The sequence below is a fragment of the Saccopteryx leptura genome, chromosome 2 (genome assembly GCF_036850995.1).
Source record: "Saccopteryx leptura isolate mSacLep1 chromosome 2, mSacLep1_pri_phased_curated, whole genome shotgun sequence".
In the NCBI taxonomy this organism is placed as follows: domain Eukaryota; kingdom Metazoa; phylum Chordata; class Mammalia; order Chiroptera; family Emballonuridae; genus Saccopteryx; species Saccopteryx leptura.
Window position 1 is genome coordinate 37,267,010 of NC_089504.1, and position 12,903 is coordinate 37,279,912.

At 42.3% G+C, this 12,903-nt stretch overlaps 1 protein-coding gene across 1 annotated transcript in view; it reads right to left on the reverse strand.

Annotated features, from left to right (window-relative positions):
- The window catches only part of RECK (reversion inducing cysteine rich protein with kazal motifs), a 78,700-nt gene extending 65,797 nt beyond the window's left edge, over positions 1 to 12,903 (reverse strand). Inside the window, exon 1 of the mRNA XM_066367664.1 lies at positions 12,730 to 12,903. Within this exon, the coding sequence (XP_066223761.1) occupies positions 12,730 to 12,829 (100 nt within the window). The 5' untranslated portion in view covers positions 12,830 to 12,903. The remainder of the gene's footprint in view (positions 1 to 12,729) is intronic.

Here is a 12,903-nt window from a genome sequence, read left to right on the forward strand (position 1 = left end):
AATATTATACTAATTTCAGGTGTGTAACATAGTAGATAGACATTTACGTAACTTATGAAATGATCACCCTCACTTCATAAATCTAAGTACCCACTGACATCATACAGAGTTGTGATAATATTATTGACTGCCTGACCAGGTGGTGGCACAGTAGATAAGAGTGTCAACCTGAGATGCTGAGGACCCAGGTTTGAAACACGAGGTTGCCAGCTAAAGAGTGGGCTCAATGGCTTGAGTGTGGGATCACAGACATGACCCCATGGTCGCTGGCTTGACCAAGGGGTTACTGGCTTGGCTGAATCCACCCCCTCCCCATCAAGGCATGTTTGAGAAGGCAATCAATGGACAAGTAAGGTGCCGCAGCTATGAGCTGGTGCTTCTCATCTCTTTCCCTTCTTATCTGTCCCTGTCCCTCTCTGTCTCTCTCTTGCTAAAAAAAAAAAAAAATAATTATTTACTATTTCCCTGGCTTTCAATCAGGTCCCCTGTCCAGTAACAGTCTGAACACAAAAATTTCTAACCAATGTGTGAGGGCGGGTAGTCATATCCTAGACCTGCAGCTTCCTTGACTAGCATCAATCCTTAAGAGTCTATTTTCCTTTTGCATCTAAGACCCCTCAGTGCACAGCCATGCACCAGAGCACAGACCCCTCATATTGTTATCTTGTTCCCTGTGAATGTTAATATTAACTATCCTGTACCCACAAATATAAAAGGCGTATATGTTTCTCTATTTTGCCTTTTAATCCAATCCCAGAGATTTCCCTACTTTGCTTTCTCCTGCCACCTTAATCTACCATCAGTGGATTTCATGTAACCCTCTTTTATTCTAATGTATAAAATAAGCTGCAAAACTGCTATTCTCTGGAGCATTTTCTCAATCCAATGTGATTTTTCTTCCCAGCAATTATCATCAGTTTGGCTCAAATAAACTCATAAAAATTCTCTACAGGTTTGGATGTTTCTTATATCGACATTGGTTTCATAAAAGACTATTGTAGGGCTGGCTTTCTAACTGTATTTCTGTGGGAAAAAATGTCTTGAAGTTCTAAACATTTGACAAAAATTTGAAAGAACATATCAAAATTTCACTAAATTTCAGAAGGAAAATGGCTGTTAGTTACTTTCTTAGAAGCTCTAATTCAAGGGAGGGCCCAATCACTCATGAGGAGGTTTTCTCACAACACCTCACCCCCTGCCATGCTATACTATGCTACTCCCACCTTCTAAGATTCTGCTATATCCTCAGCCTCATTAGAATGAGAACAGGCAGAAAAAGGGAGGGCTCTCCTATGATACTGGTTGCTTTTCTGAAATGCTCTAAAGGTTGCCACTTTCTACTAGTCTCTAACAGTGATTTTCAACTTGATGGCACACATAAACTACTAAAATTCTGTGGCACACCAAAATGACCTGATAAATAAAATAGGTGTGATTCTGATCCATTCACACCAGACAGTTATTGTTCTGTTGGCTGTGGTCATGTTTTTAATTTGACAGTCTAGGTCAGTGCCCCTGACTAATCAGTCAGGTATGGCATGTTTTAAAAATTCTTGCAGCACACCGGTTGAAAATTGCTGTTCTAACAGAAAGGTCATCTGAGGGCAAAACATCCAGCAATCACAAGCAAAGATAATTTAGGATAGCATATGGTCCCAATAAAGCACAGGCTTAGCAAAAAAAGTAAACAATCAGGCACACCAGAGTCTGATCTGGGAATAGGGATTTTTTTAAAACTTTCTTAGAGCAAAGGTTTATTTAGAAGAGAAACATAAAATGTGTTATAATTAAAACTTCAATAACAATGGAAGGTTTTATAAAAAATATAAAAAGTCTATTTTTTCTATTTAATGATGAAGGTAAAATTCATAGTAGACTGACCACTCTCAAGTTACATTTTTGAGATAATTCTTTTTTTCATTAAGAAAATATGAAAAATGACCTATATGCTCTCAATGTCCTGCCAGAACATGTGTGGACATTTTGACATATTTCCTTTCAGTCTTTCCAAAACCCTGATATTTCTGACAAAATGGGATTAAAGAGGGTAGCCTGATGTCATCTGGCTGTAACTCCTTTACCCCTCACAACCAAGCATTCCTCTGTAATTGTACACTTCCTCCCTGAAGAAAACAGCCCCCTTCCCTCAAAAAGGGTAGGGGACCTATGCTCCAATGCATTTTCCACCCTCTATTCTTAACCATAGCCATTACTATATTGGTACACATCTTTCTTCCTTTGGAACAAAAAGTTATTAGAATATTTAACAATAAATATTTTCAAGAAATACATGTCTACAAATAGGCATCAATTTATATGTCTTCATTAAAAACTGGGGAAGGGGCCCTGGTGAGTTGGTGCAGGGGTAGAGTGTTAGCCTCGCATGTGGATATCCTGGGTTCGATTCCTGGTCAGAGCCCACAGAAGAAGTGACCATCAGCTTCTCCACCCCCACCCCCCACCCTGCCTTTCCCTCTCACAGCCACTGCTCCATTGGTTCAAGCGAAGTTGGCTTCAGGTGCTGAGGATGGTGCTGTGCCCCTTGCCTCAAGTGCTAAAAAATGGCTTAGTTGCTGAGCAATGGAGCAATGGCCCCAGCTGGGTAGAGCATTGCCCCCTTGCTGGGTGGATCCTGGTTGGGCACATGCAGGAGTCTGTCTCTCTGCCTCCCCTTCTTTCACTAAAATGAAACAAAAAATTTAAAAATAAAAAGAATGGGGAAGCCTGACCAGGCGGTGGCTCAGTGGATAGAGTGTTGGACTGGGATGCCGAGGACTCAGGTTCGAGACCCCAAGGTCACCAGCTTGAGCGTGGGCTCATCTGGTTTGAGCAAAAAGCTCACCAGCTTGGACCCAAGGTCACTGGCTCAAGCGAGGGGTTACTCGGTCTGCTGAAGGCCCGCGGTCAAGGCGCATATGAGAAAGCAATCAATGAACAACTAAGGTGTCGCAATGCGCAACGAAAAACTAATGATTGATGCTTCTCATCTCTCCGTTCCTGTCTGTCTGTCCCTGTCTATCCCTCTCTCTGACTCTCTCTGGGAAAGGGTTTCAAAAGCAATTAATGTGGCAATTAAAGTTCTTTGTCATTTTTAGAACTATTAAAATGGATTAATTGGGTCAACTATTATAGTGCAAAAAACTCTTCAAGGCCTAATGTTTTTATAAATTGAATTTTAATAGGGTGACGCTGGTTAACATAATTATACAGGTTTCAGTTGTCCAGTTCTACAACATATCTCTGACAATCATATTGTGTGTGTGTTCACCCCCCAAGTCAAGTCTTCATCAATCACCACTTATCCCCCCATACCCTCCTCCTCTAACCCCAAGGCCTAATGTTTTAAACAAAAGACAAAAAAATTTGTTTTTATAATTTGATTACAATCTAATTTATGTTCTTCAAGAAAAATTCTTATTCTCATCAAACAGAGCCAAACAAATAAAGGCAAACTAGTTGAAAATAATTTTTGATATTGACATAATAAAAATAAGGCCCTGACCAGTTGGCTCAGCGGTAGAGTGATGGCCTGGTGTATGGAAGTCCTGGGTTTGATTCCCAGTGAGGGCACACAGGAGAAGCAACCATTGGCTTCTCCACCGCTTCCCTCCCTTTTCTCTCTCTCTCTTCCCCTACTGTAACCATGACTTGAATGGTTCGAGTAAGTTGGCCCTGGGCATTGAGATGGCTCCATGGCCTTGCCTCAGGTGCTAAAATAGCTTGGTTGCTGAGCAACAGAGCAGCGGCCCCAGATGGGCAGAGCATCGCCCTATAGGGTGCTTGCCTGGTGGATCCTGGTTGGGGCACATGCAGGAGTCTATCTCTCTGCCTCCCCGCCTCTCACTTAAAAAAAAAGCACAAATGTTAAAGACATAAGACATTAAAGACGTAAGAATGAATGTCCAATTTTGCATTCTTATTCCAAGAGTCTGTAATTATAAAATTAATAAAAACCCAAAATGATTACTAAACACCATGCATGTTGTGTTCAAGGTATTAGTGTAACCTAGAACTACGTAAACAGAATTATTCAATAATTAGAAACATCAAGGTTTGGTTGCTGGTTTGGGCCACATGTGTACTAAAGATAGGCAAGAAAGCAGGAAGTACATGATACAGCCACAAGGGAAAAATGCAACTTCTAAGACCAACCAGCATTTAAAAAAACAAATACACAACCTAATTTAAACTAAAATATTCATAGAATTACAAGACTTTTGAAGTTAAAAGAGATTTTGCTACAGAAGCTTCCCAAAAACTATAATAAAATTTGGTTAATGAAAAGCCACTCTTGTTTTCTCTTCTAAAGAAAATAAGATTCCCTCTAGTTAATGTTATCCTAAAGAATTACAAAACTAGAACATATATGTCCCAAACTATTGGTGGGGAATTACTAAATCTGAGTTGATACTGAAAAAAAGGCATTCTAAATAAAAAAGACATGTTAATAAAAAATGTGATCTGACTTTCAAATTTTTATTTTCAAAACAGCCTGGAAATTGACAACCACTTTAAAAACATTAAATGAAAACTGCAACTTTAACATATGCATTCTTGCAATTGTCACATTTATCCCTTTAAAAATGTTTGTATGTGTATAGATGTGTGTGTGCATTTACACACATGTACATATATAGACTATATCATCAGCCAAGAGCCAAACAATAAAATGATTATCCATATATTCAATCATCTGGACTCAATATTACTAACATCTTGTCATACTATTTTATGTATCTATCTGGACAGATGTATATTTTGGGTTTTTTTTGAGTCATTTGCAACTTACAGCTATCTTTCTCCATTGCTTTTCTCATACTGCACCACTACTACAACAACCAATTATGTTCATTTGATTCTATTAGCAATATGATTGCCAGATTAATTTTTGGGTTAATTTTGGGTACCTGTGTGTTGTCATTGTTGTATTTGGGTTATTTAAGGCACTACTATTCTAGTCAGGCTGGAAACATTAACAGTTAACTCCTCTCTCATCATTTTATGTCTTTACTTACACTAAACTCAGATTGGCTGTAACTTTCTTGTACCTACTTAGCAGTGGTCAGCTCAAAAAACTTTTATTCAATCGTTAATAATAATTTCCCAGTTATACAATGCCTTTTTATGAGGGAAAAATAGTACCACTTCAGTACCACATTTCATATGGTGATCAGCCCATAATTTAGCAAACACCATATGAGTTTTTGGCCTAAGTCAAAAGATAAATTGGCCTGACTGGTGGTAGTGCAGTAGACAGAGCATCAACCTGGGATCCTGAGGTCCCAGGTTTGAAACTCCGAGGCTGGCATGAGTGCAGGTTCTCCAGCTTGAATGCGGAGTTGTTGGGTTGAGCAGGGGATTATCAAAATGATCCCAAAGTATCTAGCTTGAGCCCAAGGTCACTGGCTTGAGCAAGGGGTCACTTGCTCAGTTTGAGTCCCCCAGCCCCGTGAAGGCAGATATGAGAAGCATTTAATGAGCAACTAAAGTGGCATAATTATAAACTGATGCTTTGCATCTCTCCCTTCCTGTCTCTCTTTTTCACATACACACAACACACACAAAAGGATAAATTGATCCCAATCATATATTCATGCTCATAGATATGTAAGTGGTTGGTAGTGGATTCTGCAGCTATAAGGTGAAGACGAGTTGGGGCTGGAAGAAATGAAGTTTTATGGTGGTGCAGACACCTTGAGTTAAAAAGGCAGCTGGCTGGTAGAGAATGGGAAATGCAAGAGATGCACAAGAGAGAACCAATCAGAGGTAGAGAGACTGTCTCCAAAAGCAGTCTAGTTCCTGGCAGCTTTCCAGTTCCTAACAGTCCTTGAGGTTACACTGTGCTGAATTTCATACCTGTGGATTTCCATGTGCTCCCCTACTAGGTGCTATATAACTAGCCCCCAAATCCTCAACCACCTAGGTTTCTGTCCCCTTGGGAGTCAAAAGAACCTTAACCCAGACATTCATCATTATGAAACAACTAAAGCAAATGACTCTCTTAAGGTCCTTCCCACTACATGCTAATAGCCAGTATTCTTGGATAACTCCCTCCCCCACTCTATGCTGCAGGCCTCCCATTTACTTTAAAAGTGTGAATGTAAAAATAATAAATGAGAGTGCAAATGCCTGACTTCCAGTGGTACAGTACATGGTCAGGATGTTTCTCTTACTATCCTTTATTCTTAGTCTTCATGTTATCTATGTGCTTTACATCCATCATATTATGTGCTATATACTTGATTAAATCACATGATTTTTCCTTAAATATGTTCTTCAGATTTAGAATATAAGTGGATATATACCAATATAACCACAATAATATGTATTAGCAATATAGATATTTCACATTTTTTCATGATATTTAACATCTGAATTTCCCACTAAACCCCATAAAACAGAGACCATGTCTGTTTTCTTTTTTTAAACAAATGCAGATAAATTTATTTGTTTGTTTATTTTGAGAGGAAAGGAGAGAAAGAGGGGAAAAGGGAGGAAGGGGCACAGGGAGAAGGAAAGAGGGAGAGAGGGAGAGAGAGGGAGAAAGAAGAGAGAGAGGGAGAGAGGGAGGAAAGAGGAGAGAGACAGAGACAGAGAGAGAGAGGTAGGGAGGCATTAACTCAAACTCACTGTTCCACTTAGTTGTGTCATTGATTGCTTCTCATATGTGCCCTGACTGGGGCTCAAGCAAGCAACCTGGTTTCGAACTAGTGACCTTGGTGCTCAGAGATGACACTCTATCCACTGTGCCACTCACTGGCCAGGGCAGAGACTTTCACTTACCACTTTATACCTAGTGTCTATCATTGTGTCTGGCACTATTACCAGCTTAACAAATATCTGCTGAATAGATTACTGACAAGTATGGACTTTAGTTTAATAAGCAATGGGCCTGTGGGAGTTATTCCTAATATCTATCCTAAACATGTTGAAAAATGGAACTTTTGATTCTCTTCCTGGCTCATCTTTCAACTTCCTCCAATCTACTCCTCCCCATCTTTGTGACCTCAGCAAATGATATTAATCTTTACTTTGTTGCTCAAGGTAAAAAATCTATGCATAATCTTAAATTTCTCCTTCCTTCACTTCCTACATTCAAACCTTCAGCAATACACCTTGGGCCACTCTGCTCTAAGTCACCATTATCTTCTGCTTCAACTACTGCAGTGGGCTTCTCTAGTCAGTTTTTACTCCTATCCACTATGATTACTTTAAAAAATTCAGCAGCCAGAGTGATCTAAAATATAAATCAAAGCACATATCTCTTAAAAGTCTACTGGTTTTCATTTGCAAGGCCCAGCACCATTTAGCCCTAGTCTACTCTCTTGTTCATTTTGTTGCAACCATACTGATGCTTTGCTCTTTCTTGCCTTAGGGCCTCTGTACTTTGTCCCTACTTATCTTTTTGAAGGACAGCACCTTTATATCTTCAGACTTTGATCTTGAACCTTATCTTCTAGAAGAGGCCTCTCATCATCACTATGTAAAGAACCACTCTCCCTCTACTTACATAATTCTGTTATTATCTGGTCCCTTTATTGTATACTCATCACTATCAGAAATCATCTCACTTATCTGTTTATTGTCTGTCTCTCCTCCACTAGAATGTAAGCTCCTCAAGAGCATCAATCCTAAACATAGATTAGTGCCTGACATATAGTAAGCACTCAATAAATATTTTTTGAATAAACAAATACTTGTAGTATGTTTTGCTCTTTTAAAATCCACATTTTTACTAATAAAAACTACCTCTTGACATCATCCCACTTTCTTCTAGAAGTGGCACACAGTGAAAAGTATGATTGCTTAAATCTATGGATATGACAGAAACTTTTAGCAGCATAGCAGAATAAAGTCATATTTGGTCTATCACCAAGCCTAGTTCTTTCTGCAGTGTGTGGGCCAAGATACTTTTTTTCAGAGACAGAGAGTCAGAGAGAGGGATAGACAGGGGCAGACAGACAGGAATGGAGAGAGATGAGAAGCATCAATCACCAGTTTTTGTTGTGACACCTTAGTTGTTCATTGATTGCTTTCTCTTATGTGCCTTGACCGTGGGCCTTCAGCAGACCGAGTAACCCCTTGCTCGAGCCAGCGACCCTGGGTCCAAGCTGGTGAGCTTTGCTCAAACCAGATGAGCCCGCACTCAAGCTGGCGACCTCGGGGTCTCGAACCAGGGTCCTCCATATCCCAGTCCGATGCTCTATCCACTGTGCCACCGCCTCGTCAGGCCCAAGATACTTCTTTGGAAAGAAAATCTGCTTCTTATTACTTTCCTCCAGATAAGCATTTGCTTTTTCTAACTTAAAATTTATTTCATTCTTCTTCAGGATTCTGGGTTGACTATTACATAATTCCATAAATGTCAACTTATTAAAACCTACTGCCAAGTTTTACATCTTTCCCTCTTTTGTACTGTTACAAAACATCTTAAATAGAAACAGAGGTATTATCAGGTGCCATGACGGATCCAAAGCTTAAGGTCCCATCCCATCCTTCAAGGGGAACACTAGAAGTGTGTGTTGGGTGTGGGGATAGGAGAACAGGGATGGGATTGAGAAGTTCACTGGAAGAGGAAGTATGGCTTACCCTAGTGTAGAGGGTATGATCAGACTATTTAAGAGATGATAATCATTGAGCAAGTAATATCATTCCCTTTATCCATACTTGTGCCCCCTACCCCCAAACACAGAAATGAAAATCTCTAAATCAGAACCGATAAGACTTACAAAACCTTATACCAGAGGAGACAGGAATACCCAACACTGAATGGGCTAAAGACGGGAAAGAAACCTGAGCAGGAATACAAGCTTAGCCTTCATTGAAATACAATTTAATTTTGTGACCTTGTTTTTTGTTTAGGATTAAAGAATATTTTCCACACTTTCTACAGATATACAGTGGAAGTTTTTGTCCATTGTATTACTCAGTGGTCTTTATGTAAAAAAACCACTAATATATGTTTCCTAGAATTTAGTACAAGGGATAAATCTCACTTTCAGGTCAAACTGAAAATTTTCTTTTAACCAAACAATGCAAAGCCTATGCTGTTTGGACTTTTAGAACTGGAAGGTTCCCTTTTCCTTTCCTTTCCTTTCTTCTTTGTTTTCTTTCTCTTTTCTTTCCTTTCTTTTCTTTCTCTTTCTTTTTTTTCCCTCTCTCTCTCTTTCTTCCTTTTAAAATTTATTTACTGATTTTTAGAGAGACAGCTAGAAACACTGATCTGTTCCTGTAAGTGCCCTGATGGGAAATGAACCAGCAATCTCTGCACAATGGGACAATGCTCTAACCAACTGAGCTATCTGGCCAGGGCTAGCCCAGTGTTTTCTACAGTGAGCTTTAGGTGCTATGAAGGAAAAAAGAGTTCTATAACAACCAAGTTTCTATCTTTCTATAGCAATTTTTTTCCTTTTATGTGAGAGGCTGGGAGGCAGAGACAGACTTCTGCATGCACCGTGACCAGGGTCCACCCAGCAAGCCCTCTGGGTGGTGATGCTCTGCCCATCTGGGGCCGTTGCTCCATTGCTCAGGAATGGAGCCATTTTAGCACCTGAGGTGGAGGCCATGGAGCCATCCTCAGCACCTGGGGCCAGCTTGCTCAAACTGCTTGAGCCATGGCTGCGGGGGAAAGGGGGAGGGAGAAAAGAGGGAGAGAAAAGAGAGAGAGAGAGAGAGAGAGAGAGAGAGAGAAGGGGTAGGGGTGGAGAAGCAGACAGTCACTTTTCCTGTGTGCCCTGACCCAGAATCGAACCCACAACTTCCACAAGCTAGGCCAACACTCTACTGCTAAGCAATCAGCCAGGGCTGTAATAATTTTACTGATATAAATCATGTTAAAATGATTAAAGATGGAGGCTAGTGGACAAAAGTGACTTTATGTCCTTTAGCAGCTTACCTACACAATTCAAAACCTAAACCTATAATACTTAAGACTAAGAAATTGAAACCTAAGGACAAGCAATCACAGTCACTTAGGCTTTCCCAAATAAAGCACCCATTTAAGCTACAGCCAAACAATTTCTTTGCTTTGTTTACACCTCTCCTCTATGAAAGTCTTTCTCCAGTTCCTGTCACTACTCATGTGGTGCTGCCTGTTTGAATCAATGATTGCGCAAATAAAATCTTAAATTTTTAAAAAAATTTAAAAATTGATTTTAGAGCGAGAGGAAAGGAGGGGGGAGGGGGGAGAGAGAGAGAGAGAGAAACACTGGTTTGCTGTTCCAGTTATTTTTGCATTCATTGATTCTTGTATGTGCCCTGACCAGAGATCGCACATGCAACCTCGGCATAGCGGGGATGACGCTCTAACCAACTGAGCTATCCTGCCAGGGACCTAAACTCTTAAATTTTTAATATGCCTCAGTTTATATATTAACAATCATACAATACAAAATTCATCCTTTTAAAGTGTACAAGTCAGTTGTTCTGAGTTTATGCATGGAATTGTGCACTATCACTACAATCTAGATAGAATATTCTCATCACCCTAAAAAGAAACCCCATACCCATTAGCACTCGTTTCCTCATTCCCCCAGCAAAGAAGTTTCTTTACCACAGGAATCCCTGGCCCCTTTATTGGGAATCTAACATGTTTTATAAATTTACAAGAAAGAGGTACAATGTGCAGTGTTTCCTAAACTCATTTAATAGCTAGTAATTCAATGTTTAGCTATATACTAGTCTAAATGCTCAATTCTTACAAAAAAAAAAAATCTATGATGCCTGGCCTGTGGTGGCACAGTGGATAGAGTATCAATCTGGAATGCTGAGGTCATCAGTTCAAAATCCTGGGCTTGCCTGGTTGAGGCACATACAGGAAGCAACTACTAAGAGTTGATGCTTCCTGCTCCTCTCCCCCTTTCTCTCTCTCTCTCTCTCTCTCTCTCTCCCCCCCCCTCTCTCTCTAAAAAAAGAAAAATCAATAAACAAAAGATCTATGAGATATATACAATAAATGGGGATATTAAAGCACAATAGGACTAAGGCTAAGTAATGTGTTCAAATATTCTTAACTACACGCTACTATCACCCACAGAATCGACTAGTTGTGAGAGGGGAATGAACAACTGGTACTCTATGGCCCATAACTTTGGAAATGCTTTGGTTCAATATCTTTAAGTTACTGAGGTGAATGGGGCCCAGAAAGGTAAGCTTATGTAGTTAAGAACACAGGGTATTTTCTTTTTCCCTCTGGTTTGATTTCCATCTAATTGACAGCTAAATTTAAAACCCAATTACAATGAACTAAGCCCAGGTTCCTGACATAATTCTCTCCCTTCTTTAAAAACGTTCTTGCCAAAAAAAAAAAAAAAAAAATCTTTAACATGCAAGCTACCTTAAAATCCTGTTGAGGGCTGACCAGGCAGTGGCGCAGTGGATAGAGCGTTGGACTGGGATGCAGAGGACCCAGGTTCAAGACCCTGAGGTCACCAGCTTGAGCGTGGGCTCATCTGGTTTGAGCAAAGTTCACCAGCTTGGACCCAAGGTCGCTGGCTCAAGCAAGGGGTTACTCGGTCTGCTGAAGGCTTGTGGTCAAGGCACATATGAGAAAGCAATCAATGAACAACTAAAGTGCCCCAACGGAAAACTGATGATTGATGCTTCTCATCTCTCCGTTCCTGTCTGTCTGTCCCTATCTATCCCTCTCTCTGACTCTCGCTCTGCATCTGAAAATAAATAAATAAATAAATAAATAAATAAATAAAATTTAAAAAAAAATCCTGTTGAGGTTCATTTTGCTTTTTCTAGGTGTAAGCTCTTTCAGTAAGCAAATGCATGTATACGGTAAATCTCAGCCATCTTTTAATGTCTAGTGCAGCTGTAGGGGGAACACCCAAATTTCCTCCCACACCAGTGGGACGTCATCTCTCTCCCTCTGGCACCCACAGTCCTTTACCTCCTCTGGACACTCCGCCTTGAATCCCAGCAGCGTGTGTCCTGTCGTACCCCACTTCCTAGCCAGGGAGCTAGGGAGGGCAGGGGTTCGCATCAACTCCGAAAGCCCCGCACGGGGGAGAGCTCAGTAAGTACAGCACTGAACTTTCCTATCCACTCCTGGTTTAAGTCCTTCTCAGCAAAAACAAAACTCTCCCCAGCCTGCCAGCCCGCAGAGAGCGGGGCTGACGGATTTCTAACGCCCCCCGCCGGAGCCAGCGCCGTCCCGGGCCCACCGCGCACGCACCGCGGACCGCAGCGGAGTCGGAGGCAGAAAGCCTGGGCCCGGTCTCCTCTGAGACGTGAACCTGGCAGGGGGCTGGGCCCGTCAGTGCTCGCCGCCCAGGTCTGCCTTTCTGAACCCGGCGAGGGTCAAGTAACAGTGACTGGTCAGGGCGGTGGTGGGTGGCTGCACCTCCGAAGCCCACCCAACCCTCGCGACGATCCTGGGCGAAGGAATTTCACCCTTTTCTGACAGAGACCCGAGCGGGGAGGAGATCTGGGACGAGCCGAGGTCCCCTGTCCGGTAGGTGACAGAGCAAGGCCTCGAACATGGGTCACCCCTCCCAGTTGAGCAGATTTTCGAGGCGAGGAGAACGAGCGTGGAGAGGGATCCTCCCTCGTCCCGCCTCGATACCCGTCCCCGCCGGCCGGGACCTGCGGCTCCGGGGTCACCGGACGTGAGCTGGGTCCGGGGGTCGCGACCCCCCCACCCCGCCCCCAGCCCCGCGCCATCTTGGAGCGCTGAGGCGGCCGCTCCGGACCGCCCGAACCGCTGCTCCAGCATTTACTCACCCGCACTGCCTGGAGGCAGGCCGCCCTCCACCTCCGCGACCCCCGCCACGGCCAGGAGAAGCAGCAGCGCGAATCGCGGGGAGGCTCGGGCGGTCGCCATGTCCGGGCCGGGAGGTCCGGAGCCGCGGGATGCTCGGACCCAGTTCGGCCGCCGCGGCTGCTCGCGGAGGCCCC